At 35.1% G+C, this 17572-nt stretch overlaps 1 protein-coding gene across 2 annotated transcripts in view; it reads right to left on the bottom strand.

Moving 5' to 3' along the window:
• Window positions 1-1486: 1486 nt before the first annotated feature.
• The window catches only part of CPSF2 (cleavage and polyadenylation specific factor 2), a 32672-nt gene continuing 16586 nt past the window's right edge, over window positions 1487-17572 (bottom strand). For both annotated transcript variants that reach the window (XM_007184264.3, XM_007184265.3), the window contains exons 10-16: window positions 12776-12876; window positions 12238-12438; window positions 10241-10393; window positions 9248-9473; window positions 7821-8120; window positions 6467-6601; window positions 1487-6066 (exon numbers count right to left, since the gene is read on the bottom strand). In XM_007184264.3, the coding sequence (XP_007184326.1) occupies window positions 5974-6066; window positions 6467-6601; window positions 7821-8120; window positions 9248-9473; window positions 10241-10393; window positions 12238-12438; window positions 12776-12876 (1209 nt within the window). In that variant the 3' untranslated portion in view covers window positions 1487-5973. The remainder of the gene's footprint in view (window positions 6067-6466; window positions 6602-7820; window positions 8121-9247; window positions 9474-10240; window positions 10394-12237; window positions 12439-12775; window positions 12877-17572) is intronic.

Below are 17572 nucleotides of genomic sequence, written 5' to 3'. Positions count from 1 at the left end.
CAACATTGGTTTCCTGACTTTGATGGAAGTAGTGTAGTTATGCAGGAGAGTCCTTGTTTTTAAAAAATACACACTGTAGTGTTTATGGCTAATGGGACGTCATAACTGCTACTTAGTATCAAACCGTTCAAAAAATAATATGAATATATAGATAGAATGATAAATAAATACGGCAAAATGTTAACAGGGGAACCTAGGGGAATGATATATAGCATCTTCTAAACTATTCTTGTAACTTTTCTGTCAGTTTAAAATTATTTCAAAATAAGAAGTTAAAAAATAACACACACACGTGGTCTTTTAGCTATTATGAATTTATTACACTGGTTTTTATACTAGAAAAATCTCTGCTTAATGGTTTCCTTATCTCAGGTAAAACTATTCAAAAGAATATTTGAAATAAATGTGAAGGAAGTTTTTTTTAATGGGCAATAATGTAGATACAAGATTCTGCTTAATAGTTAAAAATGCACAATGTTCTGAATCTTTCTCATTAAACATAACTTTTCTTCCTACAATAGTCTGTCTCCTTGAAAAAAATTACATATGGGAGATATTGAAAAACCTTGAGAATCTGAATCCTATACATTTAGGTAATTTGTTTTTCTTATAACTGACAGAAGATTTCCATAATCTCATTAGAGACATACATCCTTTGATACTTGGGTATGAAATTTAACCTGAACAATGACCTACTGATGATGTTGGGAATGACAGCATCTTTATGATTTCTGGTATATTCCACTGCTTTTATTTTCATTATAGTTTGGTATTTAATAGATAACTTTTTAATATAAAAAATCTCCTATGATAGCAAATGTCTGTCCATAAAAGAAGAGCTTTTAAATATTGGGGGGGGGTCATTTAGAGTCAAATGGTAATGGCATATGTTGGGCCAAGACCACAATGTGTTTCTAAGATAAATTACATTTCTCATAAGCTCGGTAAATGAATCTGAAGAGAAATGAGAGCTCCAAAAATATTTAAAACAAGGACAGCAGGCAGCACCCTTAGAATAAAAACAGCTTCCCATAGAGACTTGTTTGAAGGACTTCACTAGTTTTGAATGTACAATTAGTGGTGCCTTCAAAAAAAAAAAAATTGTGTCAAGAAGAAAAAGGAAATACACACAATAAATTGGATATTGAACATTAAAATAACTTCAGAAAGCGATGTAGTACGTCCTTATGAATCCTTAGTGTATTCTCTGCTTGAAATTATCACTCAGTTTCCAATGTTTGAGTAGGATCCATGGAATCCATTAACAATTTCACAAAAGAAGCACATACACTTTCGGTTCTCTTCAACTACAATGAGGAGAGATTTAAAACTCTCCAAACTCCTATTTTGCTCCTCAAAATCACATTTTGACTTCAAGAACTAAAATGAAATGTGCTTGAGTAGTGAAGGAAAAAGCACCAAAAAAATAGAGCTGTGTGGGAATGGGCGGAGGCGGGGAGGAGGGGGGACCAACAGGAGAGAGAAGTAAAGATACCCTCACTTCCAGCGAAGTCCTGGGTTTTTATTGTGACAAGTTTGGGTATTTTCTCATAAACACAATTCACATGGTTAGAGTGAGAGAAAAGCAAAAGAAGAAGGAAAAAAACCTTTTCTTGATCCCTGCCCAGGTAGGCAGATCTGAAGATTCCTTCTCCAGTTCGCACTGCGTCGTCACTTAGCCATCCACTCTGTAGTTATCAAATGGCTGAATAAAGAAGGGCTTAGGGGTGGCAGAGAACAACCACCACACAAACAAACAAGCAAACAATCAACCTCTCAATCACTGAATTACTAACCACTATTTACACCCTTTGACTTAAGTGGTAATGAGTTCATCAATATTTAAAGAACAATAACCGTGTGATAAAACTCTAGAACCTTAAAACCAAAGAAAAGTACAGAAGGTGACATCTACCCTTTCTCTCCCCGCCCTCCCCACCTTCACTGGCCATCACACAGAATGGAAGCAGTCTCTCTCTCAGCAGGCTATTGTCCTAAGTAACAGCTGCCAGATGCTGTTCTTAGAGCAGATAAACTGAACATACTCCCCCTAAGCAAAGTGAATATAACTAAGGAAGCGAAGCAGCACAGCAGTGCAGGGAAAAAAGTAGTTGAAATTTACAGCTTAAAATCTCAGAATGTTATGCCTGAGAGGAACTGCAGAACTCATGTAGTTCAACATACTTATTTTAGTATGGAATCAATGGATTCTGTAAGGATTCTAGATTCATTCATTTAATATAAAATGAACGGACTCTATGAAGGCTAGGTTCCAATTCCAACTCTGTCTCTGACCAGCTATCTGACTCAAGCAAACCCCTTACCTCCCATAGGCCCATTCATTCAATACTAAAATAAGCGTGTTGAACTAGATGAATTCTATAGTCCCTCTCAGCCATAACATTCTAAGATTTTAACCTCTAAATTTCAAGTACTTTTTTTTTCCTATTAAAAGTGAGTGGCCTTTTTACAGAAATTGATAAACTGATTCTAAAATTCATATGAAAATGCTAGGGAACCAGAACAGCCTAAACAATCTTGAAAGAGAAAAAAGTTGGAGGATGTACACTTGCCGATTTCAAAATTTAATACATAGTTACAGTATTCAAAACAATACTGGCATAAGGATAGATGTATACATCCGTGAGATAGAATTGAGAATCCAAGAACAAAGTCATATATTCATGGGCAACTGATTTTCAACAAAGGTGGCAAGAAAATTTGATGAGGAAATAGTCTTTTCAACAAATGATGCTGGGGCTACTGGATATCTAAATGCAAAAGAATGAAATCAGACCCCTACCTCATATCATATATAAAAGTTAACTCAAAATGGATCAAAGACTTAAATGTAAGAACTATATTAAACCATAAAGCTCTTAGGGAAAAAAATAGGTATAAATCTTTGTGACACTGGATGAAGCAATGGGTTTCTAAGGTATGACACCAATAGCACAAGGGACCAAAGAATAAAACAGATAAATTAGACTTCATCAAAATTAAAAACTTTTGTGTTTCAAAGGACACTATCAAGATATGAAAAAACAAACAGAATGGGAAAAAATACTTGCAAATCATATATATGATAAGGATTTAGTATCCAGAGTGTATAAAAAACTCTTTAACTCAACAATAAAAAGATAAATGACCCAATTTAAAAACAGGCAAAGGATCTGAACAGACATTTGTCCGAAGAAGATATACAAACAGCCAATAAGTACAGAAAAGAAGCTCAAAATCATCAGTCATTAGAGAAATGCAAATCAAAACCACAATGAGATACCTCTTCATACACACTAAAATGGCTAAAATAAAAAAGATGGTGAGTAACCAGTGTTGCCGAGGATACAGGAATGTAAAATGGTGCAGTCACTTTGGAAAACAGTCTGGCAATTTCCCAAAAGGTTACACAGAGTTACCATATGATCCAGCAATTCTACTCTTAACGTATATGCCTCCCCAAATTGAAAACATATGCCCATACAAAAAACCTGTACACAAATGTTCATAACAGCATTATTCATAATAGCCAAAAAGTGGAAACAAACCAAATGTCTCTCAACTGATGAGTGGATAAACAAAATGCGGTATATCCATATGGAATATTATTCAGCCACAAAAAGAATACTGATACATGCTACAGCATCGATGAATCTTAAAAGTTATGCTAAGTGAAAGAAGTCAGACACAAAAGGCCACATACTGTATGATTCCATTTTTATGAACTGTCCAGAATAGGTAAATTCATAGAGACAGAAGATAGATTAATGCTTGCCTGGGGCTGAGGAGAAGCGAGAATGGGGAGTGACTGCTAACGGGTATGGAGTTTCTTTTCGGGGCGATGAAGTGTTCTGGAATTAGATGGTGGTAATGGTTGCACAACTCTGTAAATATACTAAAAAAAAGCCAATAAATGTAACTTTAAAAGAGGAGTGAATTTTAAAATTATGTGAATCGTATCTCAAATTTTTTTAAAAAGGCAAAGGCCCTCCTTAGAAAATTGATTTTCTCACTTCTGTTTCAGGCCACCTACTGGTTCATGAAAATATAGAAAGTTTGCAATGATACATGACATTTATAATCCCACTGCCACAAATATTACAACAAAATTTCTTTTTAACCAAATTATAGATATCAGCTGATGGTCCATTGTATTTATTTTGCCTCTGAACAATGACGATCTGAAAGTGCCTCTGAGCTCATGATTTATCTCAGAGTCCTTTTTAAAATTTATATTTTTCTTAAGTAACTGAGACTAAACAAATGCCTTCATTTTAGAAATTTTAGTAATACTGTCATCTATAAACAGGTAAAAATATTGCTCCTGCATTGACATTAGTTAGCACAGCCATCTTCAAGCAGTACTTTAAAATTTAATTCCTGTTCATAGGACAATAAAAACGCTAGGCAAGAGACAATTTTTCAATATCACTATTGCAATGTAATATGTATAACCAGATGCTTTAAGCCATGAAACAAATGCAGACTTTCTTTTCCCTGGAATATAAATAGGATTCTAGGCTTACTCTATTCAGTAGTAAGAGTTTAAGTGATTTTTTTCCCAAAGCTCTGCAAAGAAAACATACTCTTTATCTTCATTGTCTGTAACTTGTTTTGTGTGTCTGGTTTTCAGTACCAGAAGGCTGTAAACTTTGCATTAGCAATTTAACTCACAATAAAAGCTTTCTAAGCACTTGAAATAGAGTGAAATATTAATTCTTGTCTGATATCACTGGGTTGTACCATACATAGGTCCATATAAGTTAAACAAGAAATCTGACCCTTCTATAAATGCTTAAGTGTAAAGAGGAGGGTTTAAATAAGAAATAAACATCAAGGTCTGTCATGATTAAGCTACATTCTAAAAAAGCACCAACAGATTACAATAGGGTGACATGACTTTCATTTTTAAGTTCCATGAGAACTGCATATACTGTTTTTACTCTTAAACACAAGTGGTTTATACTGTATCAGGGCTGCTAGCCCCAAGAAAGACATGAACATAGAATGGATGGCCTTATCCAACTTCAGTATTATTTCTGTAGTAATGTGTATAAAATCCAACCACTGCTTGGGCAACCTTAGGAGAAAGCAAGCCTAAGAGATGAAGACCTTTACACCTTTTAATTATACTGCTACCTTATAAAAATGTGAGGTTCAACATTTGTTTCCCTAAAAGCAAAGCACAAAACAGTCTCCAGTACAGTAACCTATCTGATAGTTAAGATGTGTTTAAAATGTATGCAGGACCTTTAAGACTAGAACACGTCAAGGAGTTTTTCTGAATTATGTATATTCAAATGATGGTGTTATAATTCAAGCTGAACAACTACGAAATCTTGATAAAACAGGAAATGGGAGAAATAAAAACTGGTTTCTGAACCAAATGTGTACCATCTCACAGTAGAGTGAATCACTGGGAAACGTAGGCATGGAGTAGATAAGCTCCCTGTGAAGAAAACTGCATACAGGAATTCAAAAGAGTTACAGCACACACTCTTTGTTTTTTTGTTGTTTAAATACATAGGCTCAAAAAACTGTTTTATCAGGGTTTTTTTATAGCGCATCTTTTTAAGATAAGTTCTCACTTTTCATTCCAGAAAATGTAAGAAACAGTTTGTAAGAATTCATGCAAACATGTTTCTCTAAGGCCATGAACTGGTTTGCTAAGTTGCATTGTTTTATTCAAGTAACAAGCCCTTCTAGAATAAGGGGTCTTTAAAGGAAGCCAATCACCTTCAACTCCAGGGCCTGCACACTTGTAAGGATCTCTATCACTCTGAAAGCCAAAAGGTAGCATGCTCATTTGAGCATTAGCAATATGGTTTCTATTTACATTTTTAAAAATCTAATGCATGTTAAGTTTTTCTGGCAGATTCTTTTTGTATGTTACAAAACGAAAAAGCAAAAGCTTAGAGTAAGAATCCTTTTTTCTTAGAAAGGTCAAACAGATACTTCTTGACATCATGTCCTTTACACAATGGCATACTGTTCATATAAAAGGTCTCTTATCCTATAAAAATCTTGACAAAGGCAGCCTTCTAATCCAATGCGTCCAGTTTCCGTCTAGAAACCAAGTAAAAAAAATAAGTTATTTAGCAGATTTTCTATCCATTAATATGCAGACATAATAACCAAAATATATTAACCAGATTGCTCTATGACTGATTAGGAAATGGACTGCTCTGATTCACAGAATATGGATATAATATTCAAGTCATGAATTTTACATAGACACATAAATGTCACAGGATTCAAATAATAAAAATTTACAATAAAATTATATATCACGTCTTTGAGAGTCACTTTTAAAAGCCGTCAAGGTCATCACTATAAATGTGATGTCTTCACTATAAATTACTGATCTCCAGTTTGTAAAATTAATTCAATCAAGAATTACAGAATTCAACATAACAAAACATCAGGAGCATTTGTTCAATTCAGCCCTTCTTAAGAACACACTTACTCTACGGACTGCTACTTGATTGTTGCAAACGAGTACACCTCCTACGAACTCAGCCTGGATCCCTTCCCTTAAAAGAACTTGTTTGAAGTCCGACAGTCTTGGTTCATTCATAAAAACTGACTGATGTCCAGGAACCTTAGATAAGGTTAAAGGGGAAAGAAGAACTTCAAATAAAACACCAGACACACAGTTGTACTGAATAAAGTGAAATAACACATGATCTCTAAGATATTTCCTATTATCCCCTGAATTCCTTTGACAGATCATTTCAAGACTATAAATCACATTCCAAGTTGTTAGTCTGAATTTTACCTCATTATTTTACATTACAAAGCCCTTCACATTTTCTGAATGTTTCACAATCAATTTTATTAGTCGTGCCTCATAATAACAGAAAGACATTTGATAATGTTATGCTCTTCACTCCCCCACTTGCCTAAGGGGGTCAACTAGAGTGCGAGTAGGCAGAACTGAACAAAAAATTCATTTTCCAGATCCCAGTCCTTTGTATACAGTTCAGAGGATAATTCTCCCCTGATCCCACTTCCACTTTCCTTCCTCCCTCACAGTGAATGCCGTGGGTTTTAAAATCAGAAAGGCAAGCGGTTCAAGCTAATGCCGCCGCTTTGAATATATTCTCTAGCCATAGAGGACATACGCTTTGAAGTTGCTTTGAAGAGTGCCAGCTTTAGCACAGAGGGAAGAAAGTTCCTAATTCCTCCCCACAATTTTGTTGTACTTGAAGGGAATCCAATGACAGAGGCCGTCTCTCCATTCTTTATTGCATAGAAGGGCCAAAGACATCACTTGACAGTCGTGTCAGACTCTCATAATATAGTTTTAATATTGCTGTAAGTTAATTACCTGAAAGCTCTGCCAGTTAACTAGCTATCTCTTGAGAACATGTAAATAAAATACTAGACTAAAACTATACCTATAGGAAATAAATGATTTCTAACTGTATCAAAACCAAAAGTGGTTAAGTTGAATCAATAACACACAAAAATGGAGTACAAGAGTATGACATTCTTAGAAAATTATAAATCTCCTGACTGGAAGCAGGTAGGTGACCCTCACAATCATCAAACTTAATATTTAAAAATCCTTACTGAAAAACAAATCCTGAAACAATTATGTGTCTTATAAGAAGATCTGCTAAAGGTTTCCTTACTATCATTACCATTCTCTAGCCATAGAGGACATACGCATGCACACTGAGACATATCTTGGGTAATTTTTTTAAAACTCCAAAATGAGCCTATGTATGACATATTTTAAATGGTTAAAAACATTTAAAAAAACATTCAAAGGATGACAAATTAAAGGAGAGAGAGAAGCAGCACATGCTTTTTACCTCATGAGGTGGTAAGGGTTCCAAAGTAGGAATGATCTCACTTTCTTCACCTGTTTCTTTCTCATCGTCTCCAAACAGACTTTTCATGGCCTTCTGCTGTGCTATAACGCTAGAATCTGAAGGAGCGTCCACTTGCATTTCTGAGTCTTCTCCGTCATCCTTTAGTTCTCCTTCTTCTAAAATAACTCCTGTGTCCACTTTGGAAACTCTCATGTCTAAGACACCATCTATCCAAGCTAATTCAGCATCTTTTGCCTTACAAAACTGAAGGGAGCTGACAAGTGAATCTTTTAATCTCACCTAGATATGATGCAAAGGGGAGGGAGAGAAATAAAGCCCACAGAGTACAACTTAACAATTAAATATGATCTATTATCATTTTCTAACTCTAGTACTGTGTATTAAAATTTGAAAATCTTTCATTCATCTGATCTTCACTGTAACTGGTAATGACCTAATGGCCTGTAAAATCATAGGGCCCCTGTCTACTTTCTTAAGTAAAGGTTCTTAACCTTGACTGTACATTGGGACCACAGGGCAATTTTCTTTTTTTTTTTTTAACATTAATGCCAGGGTCCCACCTCCAGTGATTCTAATGTAACTGGTGAGACTAAGGCCAGAACATTGAGCCCCTTGACTCCCCCAAAGCTCTCCAGATGTGTAGCCGGGGTGGAGAACCACTGATCAGTCTCATCCCCTAGGACCTGGTGCTACTTCAGGAGTACTGAACGGCTTAGGGTTTCCTCAATATACCACGCAGTTTCACACCTCCATATTCCTGGAACACTGCTTCCTCTTGTTCTGCCCAGAATGACGCTGCTGCCTGGTGAATTCCAATCCATTTTTTCCAAACAAATATAGGCATCACTCTTGCCTTACCTGATACCATCTCCCACTACCAGATATGAGTTAATCAAGCCCTCCTCTGTGCCATTCCTGTTTTCTATACCTGTCTCCATTTTTTTCAATTAGGAATAGAAACTTAACATTTGTGAATTTTTAGAAAACTTCTGAATTCCTAAACACTCCCCAGTCCCCTCACCTCTATACTTTCACAAATGTTGTTCCCTCTGCCTGGAACACTTTTTCTCCCTCTCTTTACCACTCTATATACCACCCTGACAACCCATCTGAATAGCCGTCGGGATTCAGCCTAGTTATCCCTTCCTCTGGGAAACTGTTTCTAAACCTCCCAAATTTGGGTTGGAATCTCCCTCTTTATACTCTCATAGCATCCTGTACTTCCTCTGTCAGAGGTATAACAGTATGATAAATGCTATTTCCTTGTTACAAGCCCCACAGACTGTAAAATCTGCTAGGACAAGGGACCACATTTGTTTCACTCACCACTGTATTCCTAATCTATCTGTCCTAATCTGCAACAAAAAGTACTTATTTCTATGTGGCTCAAAGGCCAGCATACTTACCTGGTAGATATGAGTCTCACTAGTGGCATCGACTGTTTCATGCAGCTTTGGCATGTACACTTTAATATCTTTCCCACCAAACCCACGGCAGCACTCCGCAAGGTCCTGACTGGCCTCTGGTGGTCCGTGGACAATGACCAGCTGCCGTGGTTTCATCTGGTTGATGATTTTCTTAATGGAATCCCCATCAGAGCGTCCTTCATAGTCTATGTAAGTAACCCTGGCTCTGTAATTAGATGATTATTCAAGCTTACTTTTCTGGTTAAGTTAATTCTAAAATTAGGTTTTTAATGGCTTTTATCATCAGGAAAGAAATGTATCAATATGTAGAATGAGGATTTGAGGGATACACGTGTTGTATTGTTAATATGTATTGTTGAGCTCTTAGCCATACCTAAGAATATATACCAGATGATACCACTAGACAAAAAGCCACTTTGCTCTCTGATAACTTTAAAAAATATATTCCAAAGTGATCATTTACTGGTGTTAACTGCACTAAATAGAAAGGGAAAAAAAGGTTCACAATTTTTTAAGGCACTGTGGTTATTTTTAAGGCACAGTGGTTATTTTTAAGACACAGTGGTATTTTTAAGACACAGTGGTATTTTTAAGATGTTAATGCACTCGCAGAGATGTTTGAGTCAAGGAGTTTATTTTATTAAACAAGCGTTTAGAAAAATTAAACTTGGAATTATACAAGCTCACCTGCTACTAGACTTACTAAAAAGACCAGAAAGAATGTTTCTTCACATACATGTACAATTTAAAGTTTAACCCCCTCCTCACCACCAATTGATTTTGGCATTCAAATATCATTAATGAAGGGGAAAAAAACACCATACTTCAAGAAGAAAAAAATTAAATTTTAAAAGCACAAACTTACTAGAGGATATTCGGAAATCTCACTTTTGAAACAATGTAAATTATGTGATTCAAGTGCTTGAAATTTTACCTCGTAATCTACGTTCAAAATGCAACAAGAGCACTTACTTTATTTCTATAGATTCTGTTGCAGAAATACACTTAGTAGGAACATCAGATAAATCCTGATCCATGGGTTCATCTCCATTTGTCAGGCCAGACTCTAATTTGCTTTTTTCTTCTTCAGTAGCTTGAAGTTCTGGCACTAAGAAATCCTCTGGTCTAAATAAAAAGTCTCTAATTAGAAGTAGTAACAAGCAAGCCAATATTATTTAATACATACAACTAATTAGTAGATGGCATAATTTTTAGACTCCTCACATATATCAAGATTCAAATACACATTTGATCCAAAGTCAATGCAACTTCACAATACCAATTATCAGATGACTGCATATATTACGTTCTTCATGACCATCAAGGAATACACTTTAAAACACACCATGTGGGTGAGTGAAAAGGCCCTACCTAGACACATCATTAGAAGACCTTAGTGGCTATCATAAGTATTCTTGCAACCTGGCCCTGCATTTGTTTCAGTAATTCTTTTTCTCAATTTCTGTGGTTTCTCTTGTCAATTTCCAGTCCTTATAAATCTCAGATCTCCTTTGGTTTCCTTAAAACACCCACATTATTCCTTCCCTGCCCAATGAAAGCAGATGACTCTCCATTTTTGCACATTACAGAGAAACCTGAGATACAAAATCATTAGCTCCCTCAAAAGCCTTCATCTTTATTTCAACAAACTACTAGCACAACTATTTTCCAATATCAGAGAGAGTTCTACATTAAAATTAAAAAGCAAACTTTTTTTAATGTTCTCTCTAATCTCTATATTGATCATGCCCTACCCCCAAATCCCCTCACACTCCTGAGAATCCAGGCCTGTCACCCAACATCTAGGTTGCTGCAGGAGCCCAGTATCTCCAACTGTAATCCACATAACAACTGTAGTAGCAACCACTTAAAGTGCATTTACTATGAGTCAGGTTCTATGCTAAGTGCCTTAAAAAGCATAACCTCGTTGTATTCTTACCCCCATTTTTCAGATAAGAAAATTGAAGCTAAAGAGCACTGTCCATATGATAAACAGAGTGGCCATTAATTAAGTGAAACGGTAAGCAAACGCACCAATACGGTTTAGATTGTTAGTTTTTCTCCCTACTATTTTAGAGGGCCAAGTAAACAGTAGAATTTTCCTAATTAAATTCAAGGATGACCTAAGACCATATGCTCAAGATATTTACAAAGAAAGTAAAAGAGAGGGAACTAACTGTGTTGCGGTGGCAAGGGAGAGACAGGAAAGTTTTCCAGTGGTTTGTGAGGCAAGATTCAGCAGCCTGAAAGCTTGGGATGGGAAGGTAGAACCAGGCTGAAGGAAGAACATGGGTAAATGCATGACATGAAAAAGCTGAGCAGGGGGAAATTGAGAGAAGGCTGGAACCCCCAGAGTGGAGAACACACACTGCTGTAAGAGAAATATAATAGAAAAGTAGGGAGAAACCAAATTGTGAAAGACAGCGTGCATTATGCTAAGGCAGTTGACATTGACTGATCTTTATTCAGGATAGTAGTGTTTTCAAATCTGTGATTAGAATGTGTGATTTCAGTTGTTTTTCTGATAGTGGGTATAGATTTGGTAGATTTTCTATGGTTCCACTCACACTATCTCCTATTCCTCTTGTAACTAAAACATGTGTGCAACACTACTTGAGACATAACCCATTTCCCAAACTTAACATAACCTTAGCCATCAAAAGTTCTTCCTATCATATGTCTTTCTCCAATGCACATCCCTTACCTCTTTTTAAGTGGGGAGGGCGGGAAAGAGTCTTGATCATCGTTTTAAACATTTCACATACTAAGTAATAAACCTACCAGTTTTCCTTTATTATTAACTCTCTATATGTTCCTCAACCTTTCTATTTTTACATTTCAAACTACAAGCTGAGATACTCAGAAACTAAGTACATGATGACCAGAAACACCAAATTCTTTGAGCTAAAATGACAATACAGTTACCACCTCCAATCTGTAAGAAAGAAAAACTTATTTTGCTCACATACTTGATAATTTCTCCATATTCATCCCATTTAATTCTTTCTTCTGGGGCAGGAAACATAGGATAAGACTTTTTAGCCTGTTTGAAGAAACTTCCTTTACGACTACCTTCACCTTTCATCATCAGGTCATGCTTAGTCTTATGAGCTGATGGCTGGTCAATATCTTCCTCAACGTCACTCTCATCACTGGAATCTATGTCTGCCCTAAGGGAGTTTGGGAAAAGATAAAGGTCATAAAGTCCCCAAAAGACTTTTAATAAATATTTATAAAATTATTAATAAATTAACATTCACTATTAATTCAATGATAATGATAATATTATGGGATTGATATTTTGTGAAATATAGCATTAACTGCTAGTTAATAAATACATATTAACATTAGCACTGAAAGGATTTAGTATTCTAGCACCACTGGAAAGATGTAATAAAAGTAATAAAGTCAAAAGAAAATTTAAATATTTTCAATTAAACGTTTTTGTCTAGAAATAAGTTATCAAATTACTTATATAAACTTCTAATCTGTCTGAAAACAACTTACTCTTTTGACTGTTCAAGTTTTTTAGCAGCTTCCTTCTTTAGTTTCTCTTTTTCCAAGTATTCTTCAAGTTCTTTCCCTTCAAGTTTCACACGTTTCCTCAACTACAGAAATATAGCAGATGAAAGGAAACATCAATATTAGGGGGTTAAGGCAGTGGGGTGTGAGATACATCACATCTCTAAATTGATTCATCATCTTTAAACTAAATTTTCCTCTGAAATTATTCAAGTTTCCATTATGTGCAATTACAGACCCTATTTAGATTAGTACTAAAATTGAGCTGTCACATTTCCAGGATGGGTTTAATTTAAGTCAAACTGGCTAAAAATCACCAATCAGGCAAAGAAAATACAGAGAAGTATTTTTATAATTTGGTGTAGGTGAGACCTACATATGACATAAAACCCAAAAGAAAACATGAATAAATATGGTGACGGGGAAAAAAAACCTCTGACATTTTAAATCTCATGAAATTTAAAAAAACTAAGAAAATTATCTGCAGCACTATTTGACTATCAGAAGCTACTTTGTCCTAAGAGCTCTTCCAAATCAGTTAAGAAAAAAGATGATCAACATATCAAAAAAGGACAAAATGATATACAAGCAATTTATAAAATAAGAAAAATAAATAATAGCCAAAAAAAGATATGTAACTTTACTAATGATTTTTGAAAAATTTTTAAATGTAATACCATCTTTTAATTTATGAAATTGGCAATGCTAATTATTAATGGGGAAAGGGTACTTTCATCCGCTCTGGGAAAATTAGTGCAAATATGTTAGAAGGCAGTTTGTCAACATCTAAAACTAAAAATGTGCTTGTCGTTTAACACAGCATTTCTACTTCTAGGAATTTATCCTACTGAAATGATCACACAAACATGAAGAAAAAAAGTACATGGCAGCAATGTTTGTAATAGTAAAAAGCTGGACATAATTTTAAAATCCATCAACATAGAATGATTAAATCAGTAGTTCCCAAACTTTTTGATCTCTTTTAGACCCTCAAAAATTACTGAGGGGCTTCCCTGGTGGCGCAGTGGTTGAGAATCTGCCTGCCAATGCAGGGGACACGGGTTCGAGCCTTGGTCTGGGAAGATCCCGCATGCCACGGAGCAACTAGGCCCGTGAGCCACAATTACTGAGCCTGCGCATCTGGAGCCTGTGCTCCACAACAAGAGAGGCCGCGATAGTGAGAGGCCCGCGCACCGCGATGAAGAGTGGCCCCCGCTCGCCGCAACTAGAGAAAGCCCTCGCACAGAAACGAAGACCCAACACAGCCAAAAATAAATAAATAAATTTAAAAAAAAAAAGTGTTAAAAAAAAATTACTGAGAACCTCAAAGAATTTGGTTTTGTGGGTTATATTTATTAATATTTACCATATCAGAAATTAAAACTGAGAGATTTAAAAAATATTTATCTGTATCTATTTAACAGATAAAATATTTATCTGTTAAATATTAAAAAGTAATAAAACCATTCATTACATGTTAACATTAACATCATTTTTTACAAAAGATAATTATAGTTTCCAAAGCAAAAAAAATTAGTAAGATGTATGGCATTATTTTATATTTCTGCAAGTCTCTTTAATATCTAGCTCAACAGAAGACAGCTGGATTCTCACATCTGCTTCTGCATTCAATCTCTTGCAATATATTGTTTTGGTTAAAGTATATGAAGAAAATCCAGCCTCAGATGAATAGTTGGAAAGAATTTTTAAATAGCCTTTTCATGAATATTCTTCTCTGATATTACATTAAAACTCAGAAAGTGGTAGTTTCTTAAAGGTTAGTTGTAATGTGGAATCTGTAACCATACCGATAACTTTTGTACTCTGTTACTAAAATTTACTGATTTATCTTATACTTTGACTGGATCTTTTATTTGTACATTATTTTGCAACTTCATGCATTAGTTATTTGGAAAATACTAGTTCACTAAATTACACAGATCTTACAATTATTGACAATATTTTTTAAAATCACATTTGCAAATATCACCACCAATCTCATCAGAAAAGTCTTTTGTCAGTCTCACAGTGACGGGCATAAGTTTTCCAAAATTCTAATTTTCACTTGAAAGTTTCTATTTTATCAGATGGAGGCAAGAAATGCTGTCAATTGTTTTCCTTAGATCCACAAGCTCAATTATTTATTTTTGGGAAAATATTTGCTAAATAGCCAAGTCCGAATAACTATGTCATTACTTCAAGTAAAACCAGTGTTTCAGGAAAAAAAAAGTGGCTAGTTTAACTCAACAACTCAAACAATTACACAAGTGGTTTTCTTCAGGACAAACATCATATTTCAGTATGCAACACAAGTGCTTTTGTATATTTCACATCTTGGCACTCAGATTATTAAAAAAACCTTTTTAGTAAAAGGATTTAATTAAGTTAATAACTTTTACTGCTTCATCAAGGACATTCTTAAGTGAAACTGACTTTTTTGAACTACAAGTGTGTGGTAATGAAAAATGCAGTGATTAATACTGTTTGGTGCCACTGCCCTGATTTATGCTAAGGCACCAGCACTTTACCCACCATTGCTTTCACTCGTCAATATAAATGTAGACACAGTAAAAGGCAAATAACATCTTAATATTATCATGAAAAACAGTCTGTGGACTCCATGAAAGCATCTCAGGTAGTCCCCAGGGGTCCTTGCACCATACTTTTCGGAACCACTGGATTAAATAATCAAAGTACGTATACATAATGTATTATTAAAGAATTATTAAAAAGAATTCATTCACTTATTCAAAAACATTTGAAAGTTTATTAATACCAAGTATTGAATAAAGTAAATCTGTATCTACTTTCACTGTTCAAAAATATGTGGGTAATTTGGCCCCATTTCTTTTTTTAAAAAATCATATAGATATTTGTATGTGAACAGAAAAAAAATATCTAGAACATATATGCTTCAAAAATGTCAAGTCATGACAACTAAATGCAATGTGTAATCCTGGATGGGATTCCGAACAAAAAAGGAAAGGGTAATTATAAAGGACATTGTTGGAGCATTCACCAAAAGTCAAGTGGAGTCAGTGGATGAAATGGTAGTATCATATCGGTGCTTATTTCCTTATTTCAACGGATGTATTATACAACAGTTTTGCAGGAGAGTCCTTGTTTCTAGGTAATACACACTGCTGTGTTTAGAGGTAATGATGGAATACCTGCTGCTTACTTTCAAAAAAATATCTAATACTGTGTCTATATGTATAAAAAGAAGTCATAAGGCAAATCCAGTAAAATGCTGACAACTGGGAAATCTGGGTATACTATTTTTTATAACTTTTCTGTTAACATTGAAATTATTTTAAAATAAAAAGCAACAAAAAAAATTAAACCAAAATCAAGTGTTTCTACTATATAGGATGAAAGAGTGATTTACATGTTACACCTGGCATCCCACATTTGCTTACTTGGAAATAAGTTCAATTTAGAAATGTGTCATTATTTTCCTGTAGTACACACCCTCAGCAATTTACACAGATCTCTATCTTAACCACAAATAAACTTTGACAGAATATTTACCCCGTGATTCAGTTTATGCCTGTTGCTATAATAAATTTTATTCTCCATCTTATTTTTCATTTAAGATATCTAAAATTAATGGCTATATTCAAAAACAGATGTCTAAAATAATCAACCCTAAGATGTTTTTCTCCCTAGTCCTTCACTGTATTACCTCCAAGTTATTTCTTTTTCCTAATCAAATTTACTCCAATTCATTAATCCTTATGCATTTACTGTTTTTGCTCTTCTTAAATGAGTAAGATTTGACTCTAGAGAGTGATAAATGTAGATGAAAAAATACCATACATAGTAAACTCTTATCTAACATGATAAGAAATCTGGTTTATTGCCTATTCACCTATTTGGTCATTCATGAATTCAACCAACACATTTATTGAGGACCTTCAATGTACCAAGCACTGTTCTGGGTGCTAGGGATATAAAAACACAAGATCCCTTTCTCATGGAACTTGTATTCTAGTTGGTAGTAGGAAAAGGAAGACAACAAACAAAGGAAAATATCAGATAGTAATGAGAGCTAGGAAAAATAAAGTAATGTGATGGGTTGGCAACTAACTGAGTAGTAGACTGGTAGTCAGAGAAGCCCTACCTGAGGAGGTGACCTTTAAACTGAGACTTGAATGACAAGGAGTGACCAAGTGCAAAGCTGGGAAGGAACATCAGAGGCAGGAGACCCTGATGCAGTGAAGCAGTGTAGAGCATAAAGAAAGTAGAATGAGATATGGTCAGAAACGTGGGTGGAGATCAGATCAGTGGGATCTTGAAAGCCCAGGTAAGGAGTCTGAATTTTATTCAAAGAGTAGAAGGAAGCCACCTGAGGGTTTAAGCAAGGGAATGACATGAAATGATGAATTTTTAAAAGATGCCTTTGGGAGTTGTTCAATGGGTATAGAACTTTTTGCAAGATGAAAAGTTCTAGAGATCTGTTGTACACCACTGTTCATATAGTTAACACTGCTGTGCTGGACCCTTAAAAATGGTTCAGATGGTAAATTTAATGTTATGTGGCTTTACCACAATAAAATGAGAGACAGAGACAGAGTGAAAGGGAAAGATATGTCTTTGGCCACTATGAGAAGAAAGGATTAAGGGAGTATAAAAGTAAAAACAGCAAAACCAATTAGAAAACCACTGCACAGTCCAGGCAACACCACTTAGCATGGGCTAGGATGACTGGGAGTGGAGATGGAGAAAAGTAGACAGATTTAGGATATATGTGGAGGTTGAGTCAATAGGACTTGCTGCTGG

This window comes from Balaenoptera acutorostrata (assembly GCF_949987535.1).
Source record: "Balaenoptera acutorostrata chromosome 3 unlocalized genomic scaffold, mBalAcu1.1 SUPER_3_unloc_1, whole genome shotgun sequence".
In the NCBI taxonomy this organism is placed as follows: domain Eukaryota; kingdom Metazoa; phylum Chordata; class Mammalia; order Artiodactyla; family Balaenopteridae; genus Balaenoptera; species Balaenoptera acutorostrata.
This window is presented reverse-complemented; position numbering and strand designations above follow the sequence as displayed.